The 26,198-nt window shown below is 41.1% G+C and overlaps 1 protein-coding gene across 3 annotated transcripts in view; it reads left to right on the forward strand.

Annotated features, from left to right (window-relative positions):
- The window catches only part of RNF144A (ring finger protein 144A), a 65,571-nt gene that overhangs the window by 26,981 nt on the left and 12,392 nt on the right, over window positions 1-26,198 (forward strand). For all 3 annotated transcript variants that reach the window (XM_084515317.1, XM_084515318.1, XM_084515316.1), the window contains one exon: window positions 8,960-9,105. In XM_084515317.1, coding sequence (XP_084371443.1) covers window positions 8,971-9,105 — 135 coding nt within the window. In that variant the 5' untranslated portion in view covers window positions 8,960-8,970. The remainder of the gene's footprint in view (window positions 1-8,959; window positions 9,106-26,198) is intronic.

Genomic DNA, 26,198 nt, shown 5'->3' on the forward strand with positions numbered 1-26,198 from the left:
AGTCTGTACTCTTGTTATTACTGTTGCCTTCAAAAGCTATAAAATAATTCAGATTTCTCACTGCCGGTTAGTGTCCTAAGGATTGTGCAATTGTGAGTTGCATGCCTAGGTTGCAATTGCTTTTGGTTAGAACTAGTCTTTTTTTCATCTTACCTCACTTCTAGACCTCTTGGAGGTGAAGTCTCATTGGTTTGCCCCAGACTCCTTTCATTTTGGGTGATTTCAGCCCAGCAACAGGGCAAGGCCTGTGGGTGAGAATTGTCCTAAGATTTAAAGTATTTTAAATGCAGGTGTCTACTGGGTTGCCTTCACTAGTAGTATAGTTGTAGCCAGTACAGCCAGCGGCACTGCTAACATAAGTCAGCACAGACAGAATCAGGCACCCACAGCCCGTGCCTATAATGGGAGCTTAGATAGCTGGAAAACATACTAGTATTTTCACTTCACTATGTTAATATGGAACAGGTCTTAACTGCATGCAGAGCTGCCTTTTGTGGCTGAGTGCTAGCTTCGTATACCTCCATGTACCCATGCATGAATTATGTTAACAAAAGTGGAGGCTACAAGATGCAGAATACTCTAAATCTAAACTTAGTAACCATCTGCTTTCTTTCAGTATAAGCAAGATCTGTAAGTATTCAGTCAGGAAAATGAGTTGAACTGTTTCTGATTTTGTCTTCTGATAAGCAAAAAAGTCAACAGGATGTTGGTCTTACACTCTGAATGTCTCCTGGTTGTTGCCAGCATCTGTTGAAATGATTATATATATCGCAATTCCTTTAAACAATGATACTGCTTTAGTTCTTGTCAACTGTCAGTGGGGAGGGAGTTTTTATTCTGAATTCCCATCTTTCTCTGGTCACGATGCTTATAAATTGTTCCAATCTGTTTGATCTCAGTCAGACTATCTCAATCATGTAGCCTTTGTTCAGATTTGTTGAAACGTGGGGAGAAGGTGAACAACAGTGTGTATAGCACCACTATCAATATGGAGAAAATCTTTCTTATTTCCTAGATTCTCTGTGCAGTGATTTTTCTAACCCTAGAATCGTTAAGGTTGGAAAAGACCTCCAAGAACATCTGGTCCAACCATCCCCCTACCACCAATGTCACCTACTAAACTATGTCCCTAAGCACCACGTCCAACCTTTCCTTAAATAGCCCCAGGCACGATGACTCCACAACGTCCCTGGGCAACACCTTCCAGTGCCTAACTATGCTTTCTGAGGAGAAATTTCTCCTAATTGCCAATTTAAATACCAAATACTAAATTTAGGTAAATACTCAAAGAATTTAGGCACTTCAGCTGTTAATGATTTAATGACTGGTCTTCCATGCCTTTGACATAAGACTTGGTTGTTGCCACAACAATTTATAGGTTGTAACTTGATCTTGGCTGTAGTATTCAAAGGCAGCGGCTCATGGCATTAAAGTGGTATTAGAAAACAGATGGGAGTTCTTAATGAGGGCCTAATGGGTCCGTGACTTAAAGCAAACAAATGAGATGGCCAGGCTCATTTTCTCCAGAGCAAAATGTTTGTTGCCAGTTTCAGATCCAGGTGACGTACCTATGCTACTGTGTCAAGGCTTTCCCTTTCTATTAGGGGGAGATTTTCCTCCTCAGGGTGGAGGAAGACACTTAAAATACACATTATCTTTGCTTAGCTGTTTCAAATGGTCTTGAGGCATTGTCTCTGCTGAGATAGTGCCCAGAGCAGAGGGTCTGTGACTTCCGTCCTGGGAGATGAGATGGTGCAAGGACATCCAAGCTCTGTCCTGAGGTGCTCTACTGCCCCAGGACTCCTATATGCTTTTGGATAGCAAACATCAACAAGATAAATGAATTCTGAGCAATGTTCCTTAATATTATGACCTCTCTGTCCTTTTGTTTATGTCATCTTTTTATAAAAGACATTTGGGATATTCAGTGTTGGGGGCATATTACACTTCAGTTGTTATTGTACTGTGTATGACAAAGTACACTTCTGGGAACAGGGAGGGGAAAAGATCCTTTTATCTCTGTTTCTGCTGTCTTTCTTCTCACCCCTTTTTTCTTTTCATAAAATACAGTTTTTTTTTTTCCCCACACCTTTGAATTTTGCAGCTCATCCCCTTCTTTTCCCTGACCACAATTTCTTTCAGATGGAATCCAGTGATTTTTTTTCCTTTGAAATATTTTCACCACTGTGTATGGGGTCTGAATAACAGACACACCCAGTTTATTTCAGGTTGTTGCTGCTTGGCAGTGCTTTGAGAAGCCACAGCAACACCAGAGCTGGTGACAAACAGAGGAAGATGCAAGGTCAGAAAATTCTTTGCCTCTATCACATGCAGAATCTGTATTTTTCAAGATAGATGTTAGGCTCTTGCACTCTGAGGCACTTCTGTGTCTCAGCTTGCACGTGACTATCTTTTAGACAGAAGATGAAGTTCTGGGATGTCTATTTGTAGTATTCTCTAGAAGTCAAAGCTTATAAAGATTTGTTTTCTTTGTTTGTCTTTATAATGTCTATTTCTCTACACCCACACATGCATTTGATAGGCAACACTTGATATACATCCGTAGATCTACAAGTTGTCTGATACCTTTATAATACTTAAAACTTTTTATGGTCTGTGGCATAATCAAACGCAGTTGTTAATTTTTTCATTGTTTTATGCCTTACAATATGACATCTAATTAGTCAGTAAAAGCAGGGGAAAAAAAAAGTCAGCTGGTTGAGCAAAGATTATTTTTTTTGAATTGCCCGCTAACTCAGTGACATTTTCCAGGAGTAGTTCAGTATATTTTTGCACTCTTGGTGCTATTGTTCAATAGTATTTTTCACTAGTGACAACCATCCTGGTCTTTGTCATTTTTCTTGGACGTTGGCGTGTCTGGAATATTTATTTTTATATTTTATGTATATACTGTAGTATGCATATACATATATAAGAATGTAAAATATGTTTTATGTTTGTCAGAAAGGTAAAACAAACACACTCAGTTGCTATTTGTGCGGTGGATCTCAGTCCCTAGAAAAGTTCACTTCAGTTACAACTTGATCCAGAAGGTTTCCCACATGCTCTGTTGGCTGGGAAACTGAAATTGCCAACAGTGCTCTAAGGCTTTACATAGTCTGTCTTTTCTGGGCTCAGGCCATAGCGTAGCTTGAAGATGAGAATAGAGATGGTAAGCTTAAAGTTGATAGGTAGCCAGTGTAAGGAATAGAGGCCATAAAATCATAGAATATCCTGAATTGGAAGGGACCCACAAGGATCATTGAGTCCAATTCCTGACTACACAGAGGACCACCCCAAAATTAGGCTTTGTGCAAATACTTCTTGAACTCCAGCAGGCTTGCTGCTGTGACCACTGCTCTGGGGAGCATGTTGCGGTGCATGACCACTCTCTCAGTGAAGAAACTTTCCTAACATCCAACTTGAACCTTCCATCACAGCTCTATGCCATTTTCCTGGGTCCTGTCGCTGTCCCCAGAGGGCAGAGCTCAGCGCCTGCCCCTCCACTCCCCTTGTGCTGCAGGCCGCTATGAGGCCTCCCCTCGGCCTGCTTTGCTCTGGGCTGAGCAAACCAAGTGATTTCAGCTGCCCCTCATGTGTCTTGCTCTCTGGACCCTTCCCAGTCTTTGTAGCTCTTCTTTGAACACTCTAATAGTTTTCTTTCTTATATTGAGGTAAAACTGTTAAGAGTGTCCAAAGGTCAGGTTTGAGGATTTCACAATACACTATGCATTGACAAGATGTTCTGTACAAGTTGGGGCTTCTTACGTGTTGAAAAGTTATGTCATAGTGTATCACTAAAAGGACAAAAGATATCCATGGGATGTGCCCAGTAAATTGTGGATCAGATTTAAGAGTGAACCTTAAGAGTTAAGAAGGCATTTGGCAGGACCTAAGAGTTCAAGGAATGTAGGCAACAAACCTCTGGAAGCTGGTCATCTCTAAACATCTGTGCAATTCTTCTGTGTGTTGGTTTGCCTGACATCAGGTGGAGAGAATTATTCTCTACCTCCTGTGCTCTTTATTAGGATTAAGATTTAGAGGCAGACAGTTAATGCAGTGGTAGACACCAGTAAGTAACTGGAATTGATAAGAGGGCCACTAATTCGTCCTGTTTACTTTTATTATCATAAAATCATAGTGGGTGAATTTGGCCTTATCAGAAAGCCATTATTCAGTTTCTTTATGTAACTGTCAACATTAACAAAAAATATTTAGTAATTAGTTGATGCTGTCATGAGGGTTTCCTCCGTATTTTCCTAGCTATATAATCCTACTGAGTATCCTTGGAAAAGGGAAGGAACAGAAAATAAGAAGCTCAAAGCCTGTGAGGAAGAAACAACTCCAATTTGCAGGACCCTTGCTCGACACCCTCAGCCACCAACCTCTCTCATGTCAACTAGTTTCTGCTCCCTTGTAGGCATTCATGGGCAGTGAGGTATAGTTGTGGCTACGTCGGGAGGCTCAGAATTATTTAGGTCCCAGAGTCAAAATATTCACTTAACAGATGTGGCTTCAGTGCTGGTTCCAGACTGCCTTGCTACAGATGATTTCACATCAGAAGTGAGTGTTTTTTTTCCACCGAAGTAAAATATTCAGAGAAACTGTACTATAGCAGATGTTTGATTCTTCCTAGCAAGAAGTATAGCCTGGATTATGTTAACTGGAGTTATTTTGTTTTGACAAAGAAGGGCAATAGGAATGAGATCCATTTTTAAATCCTATTTAAATCCTTTCCTTTGACTTCTGAAAGAGCTGTTTTTCATCATGCTGCCAGTAAATTCAGTTAAGATTAAGATAAAACCTAAAAGCAGGTGACTTTAAGTGTACATGACTAACTGTCTTAATTTAGAAATTAAACCCATCCCTGATCTAAAGCTTAAACTTAAATTCTGTTGAAAGCTCTATTTTGAGTCTTGCTAGGTGAAAAAGACCCACCAACTAAAGCACACAGTGGATGACTATTTTATTCATCTGTATTCTCTAGTCAGTTTTTTTCTCACCTAGCCGGTCATGTATCTGTGAAGTGTTAACTTGATGCAATTGCAACTTAACTCTACAGTGCCATGAAATATTTGACTCAACAGTGCAATAAAAATCTATATGGTTTTATAACTTGTCAAATAACTTGCATGGAAGAAAATGTTGTATTGTCTTTGCTTTCACAAAATTTTTCACAGAAATTTATACATTATTTCTGTTTCACAGTTTTCATTAACTTTTTTTTTTTTTTTTTTTTTTTTTTTTTACTCTTGGAAAGAATAAATTGTTCTGCTCTTGGCTTATCAAAGATCAAATCTTTAATTTGTTCTCACTTAACAGTGTAGTCCGTAGGTGGCCAAAACCTAAGGAATTTCAGGTCAGGAATCCAGTTTATCTTCACTTAAGTCATTCATTATTTTTCTGCACAATAATTAAACAATTGTTTCCCTTCTGTACACATCTTACAGATGGAACAACAGACACTTCAAATAAGCTAATGTGTTACAGCAACAAGATTTAAGTTGTTTCTATATTTTTATGCAATGATTCCCCTTTCCTGTGGACGTATGCATGGCTGCAGAATAAAATTGTCATTATACAGGTTGCTGTCTATTTATGAAAAGAAAGCTCTGAACAAAAGATTACATCAGCTGTTTCCTGTGACTACTGTTCCCTGCTTTTTGGGATGCTGTTGTAGAAAATCCCACTCATTCAGGAGTGGGATTGGATTGTAGCTATACCTTTATTAGCTATATTTTCAAAGGCCTACTAGCAGATGCTCAAAACTTTCTAATGGCTGGTGCTGGAACTGGTGTTCTTAAGCATGAAGGCACTCCAGTGTATATTTTTCAACGTCTTGTTCCTCTATAGCTCCTTTCAGTTGCTCTCTCTTTCTCCTTGCTGTTACTTTACATCATTCTCCTGAAACACTGCACATCACTAGAAAGCATGAGAATACAACCTAAAGCTATAAAAAACATGGGTATGGAACATTAGGAGTCTTTATCTTTTATCAAAATTATCTATTTTGACTGGAGATGATTTCTCTTCTGTGAATTTTTTTTTTTTACCTAAAATATATGAATTATCCCTAATATAGACACATCTATATTAGTCATCATGATGTAAACACAGAAGCTTGTTACTTAGTTATGACAGTAAGCCAGATGATCATGAAGCAAGATAAAATCTCTTGCTTTGGAAAACTTAGTGTTTGGAAAGTCTTAGTGTTCCTTTACAGGGATGTCCAACAAAGATGCTCCGCTGGAACGTGATAGCTTTGCATGTCTTTTCCAATGCTAAGTGGCAGATCTCTTGACCCTCACTCTAATGTTACCAGTGACAGTAATTTCCCTCTCCCCCCCAGCCTTGCAAATGAATGTAAGATTTCATTATTAAAAGCAAAGACTATTTTTAATGTAGATTTAGCAAATCTAAAAGCCTGTGCTCTGCTCCCGTTTGATGCTGTGGTCATGTTTTGCTTTATCACCATGGCTGAGTTGAAGTCATGGATTACATGCCAACTCTATCGGGTAGCCAATTTCTGCTGGCCCACAGGATGCCACCTTGAAAGAAGTTGCACTTTGCTTCATTCTTGCCTTGCCAGAGAAGACAAAAAAAGAAATGTTTCCCATCGGGATGTAATTGCACTGTAGATGTGCTGCAAAAAAATGAATTACCACGGTGATACCGGTAAGCTTCTGTCAGAAGTCCTAGGGAACAGGGAACAAGTGTAAGACTTGGAACCAAAAGGTTAATACTTTCCCCTATATCATCACCTAATTACAGATATTAAATAAGCATAAAGCTTCTTTTGGATGGATTTCATTGTATATTTGGAAAGCGTTTAGTCTGAATTGTGTTAGATTTTACATCCTTGCCATAATGCTTGCTAGTAGTTTGGTCTGCCTGACACTTCTAAGTGCACCTGTAACTTATATTTATCTCTCTTCATTGTTCATCTGCTGGTTTCATCTACTTGCTGCAATAAGCAACAGATGTGCAATAAACTGGGCAGGATGAGCAAAGGACACTCGAGCTAATAGAAAACAGTCGGGTTGGGTGTGTTTGATCATTGCTTCTCAAATACTTCATAAGTCTTTCTGTAAATGTCAGATATACCAGAGCTGGGAAGAATAAAAAAAAATTAGCTGGTATTTTGTGTTAAATTAAAAAGTAGTGGGAATTGACAAAGCAGCAGTCTAATAGCCTCCAAAAGCTTAGGCTTTAATTTGTATCATGTTGGACTTTCATGTTAAAGTCTCAGAAAAGGCTGCACAGCGCTATTCTTATTTTGTGACCTGGAGCCATTATTCGTGTGCTGTTCTGCAGGACTATTTTATCTGTTTCCTTCAAAACTGGGGATTTTATGGGTGTTTTCAGAGAAAGGGATCCAGAGCATCCCTGGATATAGAGTTGTTTAATTTTTCATCTATTTCCCTTTCTTCCCCGATGGCTGCGCTAGAAAGAAATGCAGTTAGGCTCTGATTTTCTGGTGTCCTTGATGTACTTTTTAAGGGGCATATTCCAGTGGGTTAGACTGAATGGAGGGCTATTGTAAAATCTCCCCTTTGTTTCAGAGAATTTAGAGATCTTGGTGGAGTGATGTCCACAATGAATTAAATAGCAAAGACTGAGACTTCACAACACTTCTTTGAACTCTCCATGTGATTTGTTTGGGGACAAGCAGCCATCTTCTACTGAATATCTACCTAAACCTCATCTACAAGACAAGTCATATTTGTTGCAATTCTGGAAGACTTAGGAAGTTCACAGATAATAAGGCTTAGATATTGCAGCTCATGTCAGTGCCAAAGGTGGGGGTGGGAGCTGTGGTGTGGAAGGGAAAGCAAACGTCGGGGAGGGAAAGGTGTGATCATAGTTGGGCTGCTGTAACCTCCTGTGTGGGGAAAGGTAAGAAAACAGCCAATTGGGGAAAGGGAGTGGTGAGGTAATGTGGACCTCATAGCAGTCTTTGGATGTGAATTTCCCACTTCTGGAAGGTCAATGTCACTGTGACAATTACAATACTAGTAAATAATCACATTAAGATTGGATATGCTACATAAGTTACCCTAGTTGTTTGTGGGAGTGTTTTTTGTTTTGCTTTTTCTCCCCCACATGTGTAACTTATAAATTATCTTTCTTTGTGATAATACATTTGGTATGTGTGAGGTTATTTTCCTTCTCCTTAGTCATTTGACAACTCTCCATCTGGACCCAGAAGCCTAGGATAAAGATGCTCTGCTTAGTCCTATCCTATTGCTGTCTTGAGGGTGATATAAAAGTATTATAGCCTTTTTTTATAGCACATTTTTGTGTTATTTGTCCCGGTTGTTTGTTGCTGCAACAAAGCTGTGCATTCGGCATAGAGCAAGCATTGAGAGAGGAATGCAGGCAAAGAAATGCTGAGGATGCTCAGAATATCCATCGTTCTTTCTAAAATTAACTTAGCAAACTGATCAATCTGTCATGCTCTTAGGAGCAAAAATATCTGGCTCTGTGAGCTGCAATACCATCAGACTGGAAAAGGGTCATAATGGATGCTTGGCTTATGGAAGACACCTAACAAATCTTGCCTGGGTAGCTGGAAGGGGGGAGATTAAGGAATGTATTTTAAGCAATGGGTAATCAATGTCAGTGAAAGCAAGCTAGAGCTGAAAATAACAAGAATTGGGTATGAAATTTTATGTACGTAATGTCAGAGACAAGTCTGTGACCTAAGGATGGGTCCTGATGTCTCCTGATATTTTGTCAGTGCATAGCACGGCTTTTTCCTTCTGCTTGCTGCATGTGTGCTCTGTTAGGCAGGAGATATATAGCCTATTTTAAGTGCCAACACTGCCCAATTAACCATCACTACTCTATATTTTTTTTATTTTTACCAAATAGCTAGCAGGCAGCAACTGATGATGGGGTTTGCAGTGGCAGAAAAGTGGAACTGATGAAGTATCTTGACTTTTGCTCTGTTTTTCAGACTGCTCTGCAATGACTACAGCAAGATATAGGCCTACCTGGGACTTGGTACTTGACCCACTAGTGTCCTGTAAGCTCTGCCTTGGTGAATATCCCGTGGAGCAGATGACAACAATAGCACAATGCCAATGCATCTTCTGTACCCTGGTGAGTTTGCTAATTTTATTTATTTATTTATTAGGCATAGCAAACAATGCACAATTCTTAACTGCAGAAATTATATGTGTTTCTGCTGAGTCGGTTTCACCCAAAGTGTTGATGCGGCACTGGACATGAATACTGTTGCTACGTGCTTGACATAAATACCAGTGAATTGACTTTTCTGTTTTCCTGTTTTTTTGCTTTTGTTTAAAACAAAAAAAAAAGACTCAGCAATTTAGTATACCGCTGTTTACAGCTATGTTCTTATGCTCACGTTTCCTTTGCCTGTTTATCTGTCTGCAACTTGGATTTTTTCAAGCCATGAACTTGCTTGTTACTAGAAAAATAATATATTAATGATTTTAAATTCATTGCATAATGTTATAATTTCATAACATTATTTTTTACTACTATGTTGCACAAGTACATGCAACTGTACTTGTCAGGAGTTGGCAGGGCTGATAGATAGGGCTTTAAACTAGAGTCGAAGGGGGAAGGGGCTAAAACCAGGCACGCCGGTGAAGACCTAAGGGATGGTACGCTAGAATCAGAGGGGCTGTGTGCCAGTGAGGTCCTTCGGTCAGATCCACAAGGTGCTGAGTGTAATGAGACGCACCTGAAGTGCTTCTACACGAACGCACGCAATATGAGGAATAAAATGGATGAGCTAGAAGTCCTGGCCCAGTCCCGCAACTACGACATCATTGGCATAAGTGAAACCTGGTGGGATGAGTCCTGTGACTGGGGTGTTGCGATAGATGGTTACAAGCTCTTCAGGAGGGACAGGCAGGGTAGGCAAGGTGGTGGGGTGGCGATGTATGTGAAGCAGGGGCTGGACTGTGTGGAACTTCAGGTCGGCAATGGCAAAGTTGAGAGCCTCTGGGTAAGGATCAAGGGACGAACGAATAAAGGGGATGTCATTGTGGGAGTCTATTACAGACCGCCTGGCCAGGACGATAGCGCCGATAAATTATTCTTTACAGAACTAAGAGAGGCCTTGAGATTAACTCCCCTTGTCCTTATGGGGGACTTCAACTTGCCAGACGTTAACTGGGAGTGCCACACGGCTGGCACGAGCAAGTCCAGGAGGTTCATGAAGCACCTAGATGATAACTTCTTGGTGCAGGTGCTAACGGAGCCAACTAGGAAAGGTGCCCTCCTAGACCTGTTGCTAGAAAACAGAGAGGGTCTGGTGGGAGATGTGGTGATTGGTGGCCGCCTCTGTCATAGCGACCATGAAGTGGTTGAATTCAAAATTTATGGTGACAGAAGGAAAAGTGCCACCAAAACCTCATCCCTAGATATGGGGAAAGCGGACTTCAGGCTGCTCAGGGAACTAGTCAGCAAGGTCCCCTGGGAAACTGCTCTTGAAGGCCTCGATGTCCACCAGTGCTGGTCACTTTTTAAGCGATGCCTCCTAGAAGCACAAGATCAGGCAATTCCTAAATATCGCAAGTCAGGCAGGCAGGGCAGGAGGCCGGTGTGGCTGACCAGGAACATTCTAATGGAGATTAGGCGGAAACAGAGAGTGTTTCGCTGCTGGAAGGAGGGCCAGGCGTCATGGAAAGAATACAGGGATGCTGTTCGTGTTTGTAGGGAGAAAGTTCGAGTGGCCAAAGCACAGCTAGAGTTGAAGCTGGCTGTGTCTGTGAGAGAAAATAAAAAGGGTTTTTTTAGATATGTAAATGGAAAAAGGAGAACTAAAGAATACATAGGGCCGCTCCTTGATAGGGAAGGTCTCCTCACAGACGATGACATAGGCAAAGCAGAGACGCTTAACGCCTTCTTTGCCTCTGTCTTCAATGCCGATGATGGGCTTCGGGACCCAGGGTGCCCTGAGCTGGAGGACCGGGACGGTGGGGATGACAAACTCCCAACTGACCCTGAACGTGTGCGGGATTTGCTACTCCACCTGGATCCCTACAAGTCCATGGGTCCGGATGGGATTCATCCCCAGGTGCTGAAAGAGCTGGCGGACGTCATCGCGGAACCTCTCTCCATTATTTTTCAACGATCCTGGGAATTTGGAGAGGTCCCGGTAGACTGGAAGCTGGCAAATGTTGTGCCGATTTTCAAGAAGGGTCAGAAAGAAGACCCTAGCAATTACAGGCCTGTCAGTCTCACGTCAGTGCCTGGTAAAATCATGGAGAAGTTGGTTCTCGAACTTATTGAGGCGCACCTGGGGGACAAAGCAGTCATTGGTCCCAGCCAGCATGGGTTTGTGAAGGGTAGGTCCTGCCTAACTAACCTGATTTCCTTTTACGATAAGATCACCCGTATGGTGGACCAAGGAAAACCAGCTGATGTGATTTTTTTGGACTTCAGCAAGGCTTTTGACACGGTTTCCCATAGGATCCTACTGGACAAAATGTCCACCATACAGCTAAATAAAAACATCATACGATGGGTGAGCAATTGGCTAACGGGCAGGGCCCAAAGGATTATGGTAAATGGGGCTGCGTCAGGCTGGCGGGCGGTCACCAGTGGGGTCCCTCAAGGCTCCATTTTAGGGCCGGTACTTTTCAATATTTTTATAAACGATCTGGATGTAGGAATAGAGGGTATTTTGAGCAAGTTTGCTGATGACACCAAACTTGGAGGAGTTGTGGACTCAAATGAGGGCGTAAAGGCCTTACAGAGGGATCTGGACAGGTTGGAGAGCTGGGCGATCACCAACCGCATGAAGTTCAAGAAGAGCAAGTGCCGGGTCCTGCACCTGGGACGGGGAAACCCTGGCTGCATGTACAGACTGGGCGATGAGACGCTGGAGAGCAGCCTAGAAGAGAGGGATCTGGGGGTCGTGGTAGACAGCAAGTTGAATATGAGCCAGCAGTGTGCCCTGGCAGCCAGGAGGGCCAACCGTGTCCTGGGGTGCATCAAGCACGGCATCGCTAGTAGGTCAAGGGAGGTGATTGTCCCGCTCTACTCTGCGCTGGTGCGGCCTCACCTCGAGTACTGTGTGCAGTTCTGGGCACCACAGTATAAAAAGGACATGAAACTGTTGGAGAGTGTCCAGAGGAGGGCTACGAAGATGGTGAAAGGCCTGGAGGGGAAGACGTACGAAGAACGGCTGAGGTCACTGGGCCTGTTCAGCCTGGAGAAGAGGAGGCTGAGGGGAGACCTCATCACAGTCTACAACTTCCTCGTAAGGGGGTGTCGAGAGGCAGGAGACCTTTTCTCCATTAACACTAGTGACAGGACCCGCGGGAACGGGGTTAAGCTGAGGCAGGGGAAATTTAGGCTGGACGTCAGGAGGGGGTTCTTCACAGAGAGGGTGGTTGCACACTGGAACAGGCTCCCCAGGGAAGCGGTCACTGCACCGAGCCTGTCTGAATTTAAGAAGAGATTGGACTGTGCACTTAGGCACATGGTCTGAACTTTTGGGTAGACCTGTGCGGTGTCAAGAGTTGGACTTGATGATCCTTAAGGGTCCCTTCCAACTCAGGATATTCTATGATTCTATGCCTGGAATAGCATGAACCTTGGCTTTTGAGTAGAAAACAAATGTGAACACAAGTGTAGTGTACAATAAGGGTCATCCTTATGGTAAATTGGTATTGCTAGTTAATGGACAGAGAAACAAAAGTAATAAGTAGTTTTATTTCCACTTGTATTAGTTTGAAATGAAAATGGTAGATCCTTTAATTTTGCAATGGCTACAAGTACACCAAAAACCTTGTAACGATTCAGCAGTGGAAAGTAACTTCTAACAGCTTTTTTCTAATGTTGATGTAAGTGATAATACTTCTAAGCGATCTTTTTTCTTTTTTTCTTCTAGAAATATTACCTTTTTTTAAAATGCATTTTTTTTCTGATGGTTATTGAGAAGGAAGGTATAGGGGATTACCAACTAAATGGAGAGCTCCTTTTTGTTGCTGTGTGAAAATAACAAAAAAGATGCAATTCAAACAGGTTAGCTTCTAATACATGCAATATTCCAAGAAGTTCAACTTGTCACAAACAACTTTAATGTTCCATGGGAAAAGACACAGTGAATACACAGGCAGGTAAACAGTCTTGTTGCAAATGCTATCTGTCCAATTAAATAGTAAGCATTGCTTCATTATGCACTTTGAAAGGAGTGTTTACTCAAGCATGCAAAAGCATATAAAATAATAGGCTTCACGAAAAAAAACAGAATAGCAGGCTTCATACTCTTTACTGCACAATGTAAGTTCTCATACTTAAAACTGGGTTTTCTGCATCTCTCCATGTTACCTGGATCTAGACAATATCTTAATTTCACTCTTTTAGTAACCCTTAAGTGATAGCAGCAATAACCCTTAAGCGATAGCAGTAAGACTGCATTACCAGATGCCTCTTCCTCCCCACTTTGTTGCTTCTAATGCTCCCTGCCATCCCTTACCTTCCATTTCTTTTTGGTGGAACCATGCTTACATCTTTCAAAATGGCAGTAAGAGTAACCTGTTACAGATACTAAAAATGATGTTGTAGCCTTCACTGATAACCTGTTATAAGTAAACTTATCATGGTGACAGTAGTTTCTTGTCTCCACCTTCTGTTCAGCTGGCATCATGAGTCCATTTTTTAACACCCATATTTGATTGTATTGAATAATTCATTTAGCTTTGACCTCCTTAAGAGAACCAACACATCTCTCTTGTCTCAGGATTTGTATGACATCTATGTTAGAGTGCCCTCAAAAGCTTACTTGCCCTGAAATTTTCTCGTGAAGTAGCATGAAAGTAAAATTGCCTTTGCTTTCACTGACTGGAGGTAGGGAAGGAAATGAGAATCTGTCTCAGTCATTTGAAGGGGTAGACTATAAATCTGTGGTAGCCCAGGAATTCAGCATGACTGAACCTTAACTCCTCAATCTCTACCTTGTGGACAGGTTAATAAATTGCCTAAGGAAATACTCCCGAAATGAGTGAGGCTAAAGACTGTTTAACACATGGTGAAGGATGAGTTTGCTGGCTGTGCATGGATTCCTCCAGTGGTGATATTGCATGTTTTTGGAAACTTGATGTTTCTGGAAGTCATCATTGCAGTCTTCACTATGAATTGCTGTTTTGTAAACAGCCAAATCAGTTACCAAACGTGAAAAAAATCCTTTTGACTTGAGACTTTGGATGAAATCTACATACAGTGGATTCAATACATTATACTAATTCAAGTGGAAATACACTTAGAGAGAGATTTGACCTGCAGGGATTTGATTTTGATGGATCAACTTATTTTATGTAAATATATAAAACTTTATTCTAACTTATTGCTTTTCTGTAAAAGATTGGAGATAAATGGTGACCTCTGCAATGATATGAGAGAGGGAAAAAAGAAAAATGGATGTCAGTTAAAAGTATGAAAACTATTTTTGCTACAGCTCTTGCTCCTGGCTCTAGCCCTTCAGTCTAAATCTCAGCAAGCTGAGACAGTGTTAGTATGTATTACAAAGAGATCTTTCAAGTGCAGTGCTACTGGTATGCAGACAGAATTTAGATCACCTTGCAGATTTCTCAATCCTATAATATTTCTGTCTGCAATCCTTTGCTCCTTTATAACCATAGAAGTACTGTGGTAAAGATCTCATGAAGGATTGTCTCTTCCCAGCATTTATACAATAACACAAAATTGCTATTCAGAAAGTTAGAATGGGGGCACTGTTTCCTTCTGCTGCCTGGCGGAGCTGTGCATGGATTGAATAGAGCTGACTGCCACTCCTCTGCTGATAAGGCATAGAAGCTACAATTTCCCATCGTATTATTTTGCCAGTTGTGGCTATTAGTACAATACTCCATTATGGTTTTATTGTTATGATTGTTAATGCATACACAATGCTGTGAGCTCTCTCAGGTTTTGTCCATCTCATCCATTAGAAATATACCTCTTGTTGGACTGCTCAGTGTACCAGAAGAACAAAAGTCTAGAGAACAGAAAGGAAAACAAGCTATATGCAGTTGGCTTTTGTTTGATTGTTTTCTGAGTATTATCAAGGGACAAACTAATATCTCTGTCCTCTTGGATTCATGTCAACAAAAAGGGGAATCTTAAGCATGCTTTTAAAATTTTGGTCCAAAATGCTTCAGTGTCTTGCTTTCTATTAAGTCACTTTTTCTTACTAAGAGTTAGCACACATTAGGTAGCCTTAAATTTCAATACAGTGTGTGTCTTGGTAGTTGCTTGCCCCAGGAGAAGTAATAGATTGTTGCAAGTTTTGCTCAGAAAGCTTTTATAATGACACTCATCTCCTTATGTAAGGAAATGGAGAGTAAAGCAAACAGAATCACTTCTTTCTTTTTGTTAGACTTGTATTAGTTCCTGCATCAAAATCCTTGAGTTATTAGCCCTTTTCCTGCTTTCTCGGGGGAAGCAAGAAGACAACAAGTTCAGTCCATTTGCTGCCTGAGGTTGTGACCATTTTATAATCTGATGACATTCTCCTGTCCTAAAGGACAGGATGTTCCCTTGGTGTGTTACAGATTGTATATGTGCTAATGTTACAACAGGTTTTTGTTCCATTTAATCAATTAGCTACTTGAGATCTGTTCAGTTTCCAGATTGTGTGTGTGTGCATGTATTGTATACAATTTAAAAATAAAGCATACAGATAATGCTAAATGTGTTGCAAGTACAGTGATGCAACTACTTTCTCAAGCCTGGCTAAGCTCTTCTTGACTTGATGTCAGACTGTTCAGATTCACTCGAGACTTTATACTGTGCTGATCATTCCAGTACCAATGGTTTCATTGCTTTCCTTTCTTACATTAATAAATAAATAAAAATCAGTCAAGTAGACGGGGAAACAACTAGCTAAAATAAATATGAAGTCTTTGAGAGAACTTACCTTCATTGATAGAAGAATCTATTTTGGTCACTCGTGCAATTCACCTTGCTACCAATAGAAAGGAGTGTAATTCAGATGTGAGATAAAGTCCTACAATTAGAAAATAAACCAGCAAATCTTATATTAAGACCTACCTTCTGCTGCCTGTTAATTACTTCTTTTTGGCCAGCTGTAGATATGTGTATTATAGAATCATAGAATATCCTGAGTTGGAAGGGACCCTTAAGGATCATCAAGTCCAACTCTTGACACCGCACAGGTCTACCCAAAAGTTCAGACCATGTGCCTAAGTGCACAGTCCAATCTCTTCTTAAATTCAGACAGGCTCGGTGCAGTGACCGCTTCCCTGGGGAGCCTGTTCCAGTGTGCAACCACCCTCTCTGTGAAGAACCCCCTCCTGACGTCCAGCCTAAATTTCCCCTGCCTCAGCTTAACCCCGTTCCCGCGGGTCCTGTCACTAGTGTTAATGGAGAAAAGGTCTCCTGCCTCTCGACACCCCCTTACGAGGAAGTTGTAGACTGTGATGAGGTCTCCCCTCAGCCTCCTCTTCTCCAGGCTGAACAGGCCCAGTGACCTCAGCCGTTCTTCGTACGTCTTCCCCTCCAGGCCTTTCACCATCTTCGTAGCCCTCCTCTGGACACTCTCCAACAGTTTCATGTCCTTTTTATACTGTGGTGCCCAGAACTGCACACAGTACTCGAGGTGAGGCCGCACCAGCGCAGAGTAGAGCGGGACAATCACCTCCCTTGACCTACTAGCGATGCCGTGCTTGATGCACCCCAGGACACGGTTGGCCCTCCTGGCTGCCAGGGCACACTGCTGGCTCATATTCAACTTGCTGTCTACCACGACCCCCAGATCCCTCTCTTCTAGGCTGCTCTCCAGCGTCTCATCGCCCAGTCTGTACATGCAGCCAGGGTTTCCCCGTCCCAGGTGCAGGACCCGGCACTTGCTCTTCTTGAACTTCATGCGGTTGGTGATCGCCCAGCTCTCCAACCTGTCCAGATCCCTCTGTAAGGCCTTTACGCCCTCATTTGAGTCCACAACTCCTCCAAGTTTGGTGTCATCAGCAAACTTGCTCAAAATACCCTCTATTCCTACATCCAGATCGTTTATAAAAATATTGAAAAGTACCGGCCCTAAAATGGAGCCTTGAGGGACCCCACTGGTGACCGCCCGCCAGCCTGACGCAGCTCCATTTACCATAACCCTTTGGGCCCTGCCCGTTAGCCAATTGCTCACCCAGCTTTGCTGTATTAGGAATTAGCATTGCTATGCCAATTTTATCTGTTAGTAGATACTGATTCTTATCCACAGGCTCTGCCTGAAGCCATTGAGGCAGCTGTCTCATCTTCCCTTGTTCTTTAGGTGACCCCCTGCGTTTGGTTTAACTGATTTGAGTCTTTATCTAAGTGTATTCTATCTCAAGGAGCATGTCAGTGGGATAGTGACAGACTGTCCTGTTGTCACTGGTCCCCTTTAACCAGGATTACTGTGTCTGCCTAATCTTGACTCTACACATCTTCTTAATTCTAGTCATTTCTCAAACTAAGCTTCCACATAGGATGAAGACCTGAATGAAAGGGAAGACAGTACAATCAACAAGGCAATGTTATTAACCCGTCTGTAACTGGTAGTAGGCTTTTTTTTTTTCTTGCTGCAATTGACTGGAAGTTTATAGAGCTTTGCTGGAAAGACAATTAAAAGAAAGGTTTACTTAATGCTCTCCCTCACTCCAAACGAAGTAGCTTCTGCTTTCCCCAGGGCAAGACAGACCAGGAGCAGAGTGGATGGGAGCTTGGCTGCCTTCCCTTTCCAGCCACCAAGATCCGCACAACTCACTTTGATACAGGAGGGAGGGGAAAAACAAATGGCTTGTGAGTTTTCTGTAGAACTCTGAGTAGTTTTCTAGCAGCTGTAATGTTTTCCTGTTTCCCACCAGCTTTTGGCAAAACTTAGAGCTTGCTGCTTGTTCTCACTTCCCCCAGCCCTTAGCAGAGAACTGCTACCAGTCTGGGCACGATGGTGTCAGAGGTCACTGGTCTTTGCATAGTGATTCACATGGCAGTACAGGTTCTCACTCACAGGTGTTATAGTGTCAAAAACTCCCTGCTTCAATAAGAAACTGGCCCATTTGCAGAGTAATTAACATACAGTTGGGAACTGAAGAACCCTGAGTGAAAGCTGGGCTTGATCCAGAGCCTTTAGTTCTCCACTCTCCCATGTGTTGTTACTAAATGAGAGAAGCGTTAGTTGTCTTCATTGAGATGTGAGAATTATTTCTTTATTGTTTGGTTAATGTTTTGCATGTGAAAGTCAAAGGTTCTTTGTGCTCCCACTCAAAGTTATCCATTCTGTTCTGAAATTAAAAAATAACAAACAAAACCACAGCTTTCCTCATACAACTATATAGGGGAAGACTTTTTTGTTGTGTTTATATGTTATATGTGTGTCTATGTAAGTAAGTGCATTCAAAAAAGCAGTTCAAAGCATAGACCAGCTGTAAGTCTTCATTTCATTCCCTTTCTCAATTAAGAAATTCAACTGGAAACACACACTTGCATTTTTGGTTTATTTTGTTACTGCTGCTTGGTCCTGCTGGTGATCTTTCCCAGTCATCAATTTCTATGTCTCAGATAATATTAGCCTTATTCTAACAACATTTCTTGTGCTGAAGAAGTCAGTAGGGCTTCTCTTTAATGGATATTTCTCACTGGAAATACCTACATCTTAATGATGCATACATTTTTATCTTTTTTTCTTGCCTTCCCTTCATTTGTTGACTGGCCATATGGCGGCAAATTCCTGTACTCAGACTGGCACAGTTGTACGTTGATGCGGAGGGGTGGTGCACCCGTTCCTAACATGAATAACCTTAGAGTTGCTTGCATCAGTTGAGAAGGGTGTTCAGTGACTGCTGTGATATTACAGTGAACTGTCAAAGTACTTGGATAGAGGCAGAGCCAAAGCAGAAAAGTCTGCCCTGCTGTCCACAGGAAAAATCAGCAGCACTAACCACAGTGATATCTGTACCAAGGGAGTCTCTGCTGTGGGCTGGCTGTTTCACAGCCTGAGATTCTGCCAGCTGATGGGAGCACAAAGACTTTTATAGCTGAGGGAAGGATGCTCAGATGGTTTGTCCAGAGATGTGGAAGCATCCAGGTTGTATGCATCTTCTACAGCTAAGCTGCTGCTTGGCCATCATCCATGGGCAAGAAGATGTGACTGGATTTACGCTGAGAATATAAGCTGTAGCAGGGCTGCAGAGCAGCTGGGGCAGTCTTTGAAAACTGAGAATGCTGAGGGAAGAACAGGTGTGTACCTTTTGCAATCTGAACAAAAAAAATGTGTTTAAAAAGAGGCCAAATGTGCAGCAAGTAGAGGCAGGAACCCTATCCTAAACAGTTTTTTCAAATTACTTTTTACTTTGGAGATAAACATTTGGTGCCTGTGATGTTACCCACCTCTGGCCCTGGCCAAAGTCCTTTTTGCAGTGCATGTTTTCTTCCTTGCTGCATAGCAGGACAAGGTTGGGTACTAGGTATCTCCTGAGTGAATTTTTGTGTGCCTGTGTAGCGTGATTTTCGCCGCAGAAGAAAAACAAAAGATATAAAGAATAGCCCTATGTAAGAATACTGTTATTGCTTTCAGATAGTAGATTTGAAGTACTATATATCAAGATAAGTGACTGTTTTCTCATCTGATTTATTAAGGATGATGAGTCAGCTACAGGATTAATAAAAAATTGGGTTTTGATAGTCAAGATTTCTTTGAAAGTAAATTCTTGGCTCTGAGAAAATGTCTAGGTAAGTGGTAATGATCTACTGAAGTTCAAAGTAGAATCTCAAACATTAGACATCTGTCTAGTGTACATCTGTCTCAGATCTAGATGGTTTGTGAGGTTGTGTATAGTTTGTGTTCTTGGATTTGGTCAGTAATAGCTGACAGTATATCTAATAAATAGGGAAAAAAAAGACTCCAACCATTGAGTGTATGCCTCAGGTCTTTGTGATTTAGTGTGCGTAGATGTCTTCCAGTAAATCACTTATCAACCAAATGGGATTAAGGTGGTACTAAAAAGCCAGATTGTAGATTTGCAGTGGAGAATTGTGCACAGGGGAACAACAGTGCAAGAGTATTTTGAAGCTGAGCCTGTGATTAAATAGGAATAGAGCTGAGCAGGATTATAACTACTGCTTTACAGGAGGAAAAAAAAAAAAAAAAAAAGACTGCATAGTAGGTTGGGAAGAAGCTTAAAAGCTCTCCAAGAAACCTACCACTTTTTCTTCTCTCACATGTTTTCTTTTCTAAGTATACTACTGAAATTTGGTGAAGTGTTTTTCTCTTTCCATAAAACACTGATTGAAAGCACCAGATAACCATTCCTGTTCCTTTTAGAAGGATGTATACAAATACTAAGGAAAGTAGCATATAGCAGTAATGGATGGCTACAGGAATTCCTACTCTTCAGGAATATGAAAGCCTCAGGCTCAAAAACCCTAAGCTATCATCCTTTCTTCCTCTCCAGAGACTATCCCAGCTGTAGGCTGTTTATTTTAGAGGAGTTTTTCTTCTTGAAACCGTTCAGCTTTGCTTTCTAGAAAGACTTTCCACTTAGACAGTTTCATTTGGGGTAAAGCTCTCCTGTCCAGAGTGCGTTTGCTGTTGAGATAAAGGGAATGGTAGTGATACTCCAAGGGTATTGGCTGCCATCTGAGATACAGATACCCAAATTCTTCTTGATTTTTTTTTTTGTTTTTATTTTTTGTAGCAAGAGATACTCATTCACTCATATGCATGCTACCCCTTCCTGTCCCCAGTAGAGGTTATTTGCACGCTGCGTCTCTATTTACTAGTTTAGTCCAAAGCTAAAAACTAGTATTGCATCACATTACCCCTGAAGACTTGCTCTGTGTCTGCCAGTATAAATACCTGTTCACCAGACAGACTGCGGAATTAGCTTAGCGGAATTAGCACAGAGCAGTGAAATAACCTGGGTATTGTGCTGTCTTCCAACAAGAAAAGAGACAGCCTTCTCTGTATTCATTTATGATCAACATAAAGAAGAAATCCTGGAATGCAGAACATAAAAACATTATTAAATACTACCAAAAGTAGTTGTTGCAGTATACTTTCTCACATTTCTTATGCATCGTTGTACCTTCATCACATGGATTTTTAATTTTGGTTTAGTAGATTTTTAGCACAAAAATATTTGTAGCTACAAAACAGGGCTTTTCACTCAGTATTCTTTCACATTTCCTTCTTTCCTAGAATGTTAGACAAAAAGGAATGATCACATTCATCTAGCCTGATGTCATTTGTAATGTAAACCATAAAATACCAGCCAGCGTTTCCTGTCTCTTCCTGTGGTTGAATGCAAGTTTACATAAATATATAAATATGCGTGCATATATGTACATATATTTAGAGAAGTTCATCTAATCCTGTTTTAGAGATGATAAACAATTTGCTGAACTCTTAATAATTTTAGGAATTACTAACTCTACATGTTAATAATCATCTTACTTGGAAACATTTTCTTGTTCAGAATAAACTTTCTTCCCTGTATTATTTTCCATTTCCCGTCCTTGCATTGAAATTTAGGAAAACTAATCTTAGAATCAGAATTTCTACTTTAAAAAATACTAACCTTCAGTGTTAGAGAAAGCATGTCAGTCCTTTCTTGTGTCTCTGAAGTGGGATTGCAAAACTAGTGATTGTCAGCCCAAGATGAAGGATTATTTTCCTGGCTAATATCTGTGAAAAATAGTAAGTGCTTTTATCCAACTTAATATTAAACTTTTACCAAGTGTTTTGCAAGATTTTTTTTTTAAGGACATAGTACACTAGGTTTCTTTCCTTTTACTTTATTTTTATTATTTTATTTTTATTTCCCTTCAATTTTATCAGTAGATCTTGATTTTTGTTGTTGTTGTTTTTGTTTCTTTTAAATGTGTTACCAATATCAGCATACAGCATTTTTTGTGAAGTGCATGTTTCATTTTGGGATGGGCTGTCTTAGTGCCAGCACTAAAATACATTTAAAGCTTTAAGAAATAAATCAAATGATATGGTGATAATATATTTGGCTCTGCAGTCCTGTCATGCTTTTTGGCCTTTCCAAATCCATTGACTTATTTATAAAATTTCCCATATGACTTGGCACTTGCATCTGCAGCGTTAGCGTAGTCAGAAATATGCATTTTGAGAAAATCCACCTAGCAGCTGTTAAGAAAATAATACAGGATAATCTTTTTGCCTGCCTAACTCTCAAATAAAAAATGACATCTCAAAAAGACATTTCTTGTTTCCTACGATATTAGCAATAACATGCTCTTGACAGCAAACTTGTTACAACTTTTCCAAAAAAAGTATATTCTTCTATTTCAAAAAAATGAAATTGTTCACCAAAAATATCTTCAATTTTTTCTAATTTCATGCATTCTGTATTGCAAACCAAGGCCTTCTCAGTGAACGTGTTTTTTCTGCCAAAGTAGATGGTGCACAAATGTTGCCCCATGTGGAAAAAAAATTGAAGTAAGATTCCTTATAATGAATTATGGTGTCTTGAGTTTGGTTTTTTGGGCGTCAAAAAAAAAATAAAGTTAAAGCATCTTCATCAGAAATAGACACAACTGTTTAGCAATTCTTCTAAAAGAAAATGAAAATCGAGACATTTTAATTCTTTACATTGAGATTTTGTTATCTTCTGCACAGGTTTGTTAGAGTTAAATACAGCAGAGTAAGATTATTTGTTGAGGTTTGGAAGTTAGGCAAAAAGTAATGATTTTGATTCTTGTAGGGTGCTTTGATCTTTCTAGCATTAGACAAAAAGATGTTCAGCTCTAAAGCAACAGCACATCAATTATGATTGTTTCTTTCTGAGCAGTGCAGTCCTTGATGTACAAAGGTTGTAAGGACAATTCATTGTGCACAGCTTTAAATACCAGGCTATATTGACAACTTTAGAAGGGAAGTTGTTCAATTAACCATCTATTGCTGAGGCAAATAAAAATAAGGAACACAAAAGGAGTGTGCAAGCATAGCGAAAAATACAGGTGTAATGCTGAGGGGAGCTAACCAGGCTGCTCTGACTGATCTTGAACTGTTTGGCAGCAACTGGGGCATGAGATAGGTCTTGATGTGCAAATACGTTGTGCAATGGCTTGCTTTCTTTTGCCTAAGGCATGTTGCAAAAGTTATATGGTAATGTAATGGTAATATTTTCATGAGAGTTTATTACCGTATTATAGCAGGGTTTCTCAGGGCTCCGTTTTAGGGCAAATTCTCTTAGAACCATAGAATCATTTAGGTTGGAAAAGAGCTCTAAGATTATTTGGTCCAGCCTTTTAACCTAGCACTGCCAAGTGCACCATTAAACCAAGCATTAAACCTAAGCACTATATCTACACATTTTTGAAGACCTCAAAAGATAGGTAGACTCAACTACTTCCCTGGGCAGCCTGTTGCAGTACTTGACAACCCCTTTCAGTGAATAATTTTTTTCGTAAACATCCCCTGGTGCAATTTAAGGCTATTTCCTCTTGTCTTGTCTCCCAAGCTTGGGAGAAGAGACTCGTCCCCACCTTGCTACAACCTCCTTTAAGGTAATTCTAGAGTGAGAAAACATCCTCAGTGTTTCCATAATTGTCTTGAGTGTAGGACTAGAAGGTGTTTTGAGTAAGTTTGCAGATGATACTAAATTGAGAGGAGCTGTTGACTCCATCAAGGATGGAGAGGCCTTGCAGAGAGATCAAGACAAATTAGGGAGCTGGGCAATCAGCAACAATTTGAAGAGTAACAGGAGCAAGTGCTGGATTCTGCACCTGGGAAGGGGCAACCCTGGCTGTAAGTACAGAATGGGGGATGAGGGGTTGGAGATCACCCCCACAGAAAGGGATTTGGGGGTTCTGTTTGACAGCAAGTTGAACATGAGTCAACAGTGTGCCGTGGCAGCCAGGAGAGCCTGCTGTACCATGGTGTGCATCAGGCACAGCATTGCTAGTGTGTCCATTAAAGAAAGGCTAAAGATATATATTAGGTTTATAACAGTCAATGTGCAAAATGAAGATATCTTGCTCTCTTTTTCCTACTTCACCCGTTGCATTTCTAATTTGAGCTCTTGTTTTCTACTAGGATATCTTCCCCTAATATGGGACCACTAAAAGCAGGGTAGAAAATGAACAACAGTTTGTCACCTTTTTATGTAAAATATTTGTCTTTTAAAGAATTTTGCATTGTGCAACTGGGCACCTAATCTTATTGTGGTATTTTGCTTGCATACTGTAACATCTTGTGTCCAAGCCATGGACACAAGCCATGGGTAGCCTTCAAACTACCTTGCAAGCATTGTGGATTACTGCTTTTCAACACACACACACACACACACACACACACACACACACACACACAAATCTCTGTAGTGGGGAGGTCTAGAGTGGGCAGAATACTTAATCGTCTACATAATTTACATTGTTGTTTCATGGCCTCAAGACAGCATCTGTATTCCCAGAAAGCATAGCATCAGAAGTGCACTTAAGCTGGGTTTATTTTAAGCATACAAGGGCCAGTGCCACGTCAGTGGAAAGGGAAGGTATTGAGCACTGCTTGTGGCAGGGATGAACTGTATCATTCCTTGGAAGACTTGAGGAAAAAGAAACAAATCAAATGGGCTTTGGCAATGCTCCCAAACAGGCTGAGGAAGAGAATTAACCACATTAATGATTAATGATAGCAAAGCTCATTCAGCTTGAAAAGTACTTTCTATAAGTGCTAAGTGCTGGCATTAAAAATGTATGCACTTTCACTTTAATCTACACTTGGCTTGAAAATGGAGGGGAAAGGGAAGAGCCAGCAGTGTCATTATGGCAGTGCTAATAACCTTGCTACAGCTGAAATCACAGCCTGCCAAGGCACGCAACCTCCGGCCTAGTTCTTACAGAGCTCAGCCGGCTGTCGTTGCTGCTACTCATCCTCTTGAGCTGCTCCACCACCCACCCTGCGGGGCTCTCAGGGACAGGTTGGAAACCTTCTGCAAGATAAGCATCTGCTAAGTGAACTGTTATCTTCGTTAAATTCTTGCTGATAAAGAAGATGTATCCCATAATCCATCACGTAGGGATTTCTTTATGCATACAAAACATTTAAAGGTACTGATTATCCAGTCTATTTTTCTTTTCCAAGAAATAGTCCTGTCGTCTCTGGTGAGAGGGAGATGCGGGGAAGGGGAATCTGACAGAAATGATTTGGAGGCTATCAAGGCAGTGGCAGGTTGTCACCAGCAAAGCTGTGTACCACAGCAGCAGAAATTATGCAGGTAGAAAGTGAAGTTTTTGCTGCAATCAAGCTGTGAGAAGTAACATCCAAATTAAAGCATCAAGGTACGTTATAGTTCTCAGAAAGAAGCAGAAAAGATGTAGTGAGAGGCAGAAGTGAAGATAAAGAGAATGAGTGAGCAGAGTGAAAGTCTGGACCATGGCAACTGCAAGCCACCTGCAAAGGGTTAGGCTGGAAGTGTGCTTGTTGGCAGGTCTGGTTGGTGGCATGGTTGGAGAAAGAGGTGACTTTGTGCTCTGGACGCTCATGAGGCACACTGGACTCAGTGAGGATGAAGCAGTCCTTTGACTTCCCAGGCTGATAGCAGGCTGCTGGCTGCATTTCTTTTAAAAGAGTAGTCTGGAGATGCTATTTGAAGTCCCCGTTCTTCCTGCTTGCTGCAAATGTGCAATTCCTCTCGCCTCCCACCCATCTGTATGCTGAGCTTGTTTTGTTTCTTCATTTTGCTTTGCTGTTGGTATATCTTTAGTGCATATCCCACAAATCTGTTAACAGGGAGTTGAGGATCTGCTTTCTGTATTTGTCCGTAGTTTGCCATTGCTGACTGAGCTCGTGAGGTCACCAACGTAGGGCAGCCCGCCCGATGGGAGCAGAACCTCATTTGCTCTTTCTGTGTAATGTCAGGCTGGTCGAAGTTGTGGGGCATCTGCAGAGGAAAGCGTTTCTCTCTGTACATCTTTCCCCTTTCCTCTCCAGCAGACACCTGCGTGGTAACTCTCAACTTGATGTGGGAAGTATGGAGGTGGAGAGGGGTGGTGTTAAATCTTCAGGACTGTTTTTCTAAAATATCCACTTGCCCTCTCTCTTGTCAGCGTTCATGCTGCGTGCCACTGTGTCAAGATGCCACGTTTTCACTTATTAGGTGAAATACTGTGGTTGCTAGGGGAGAGAAGTATTAGTATTACCAATAGTTATTATTCAGTCCCCATGGAAACTGTAGTTCTTCTGGGAGTCC

This window comes from Aythya ferina (genome assembly GCF_964211825.1).
Source record: "Aythya ferina genome assembly, chromosome: 3".
In the NCBI taxonomy this organism is placed as follows: domain Eukaryota; kingdom Metazoa; phylum Chordata; class Aves; order Anseriformes; family Anatidae; genus Aythya; species Aythya ferina.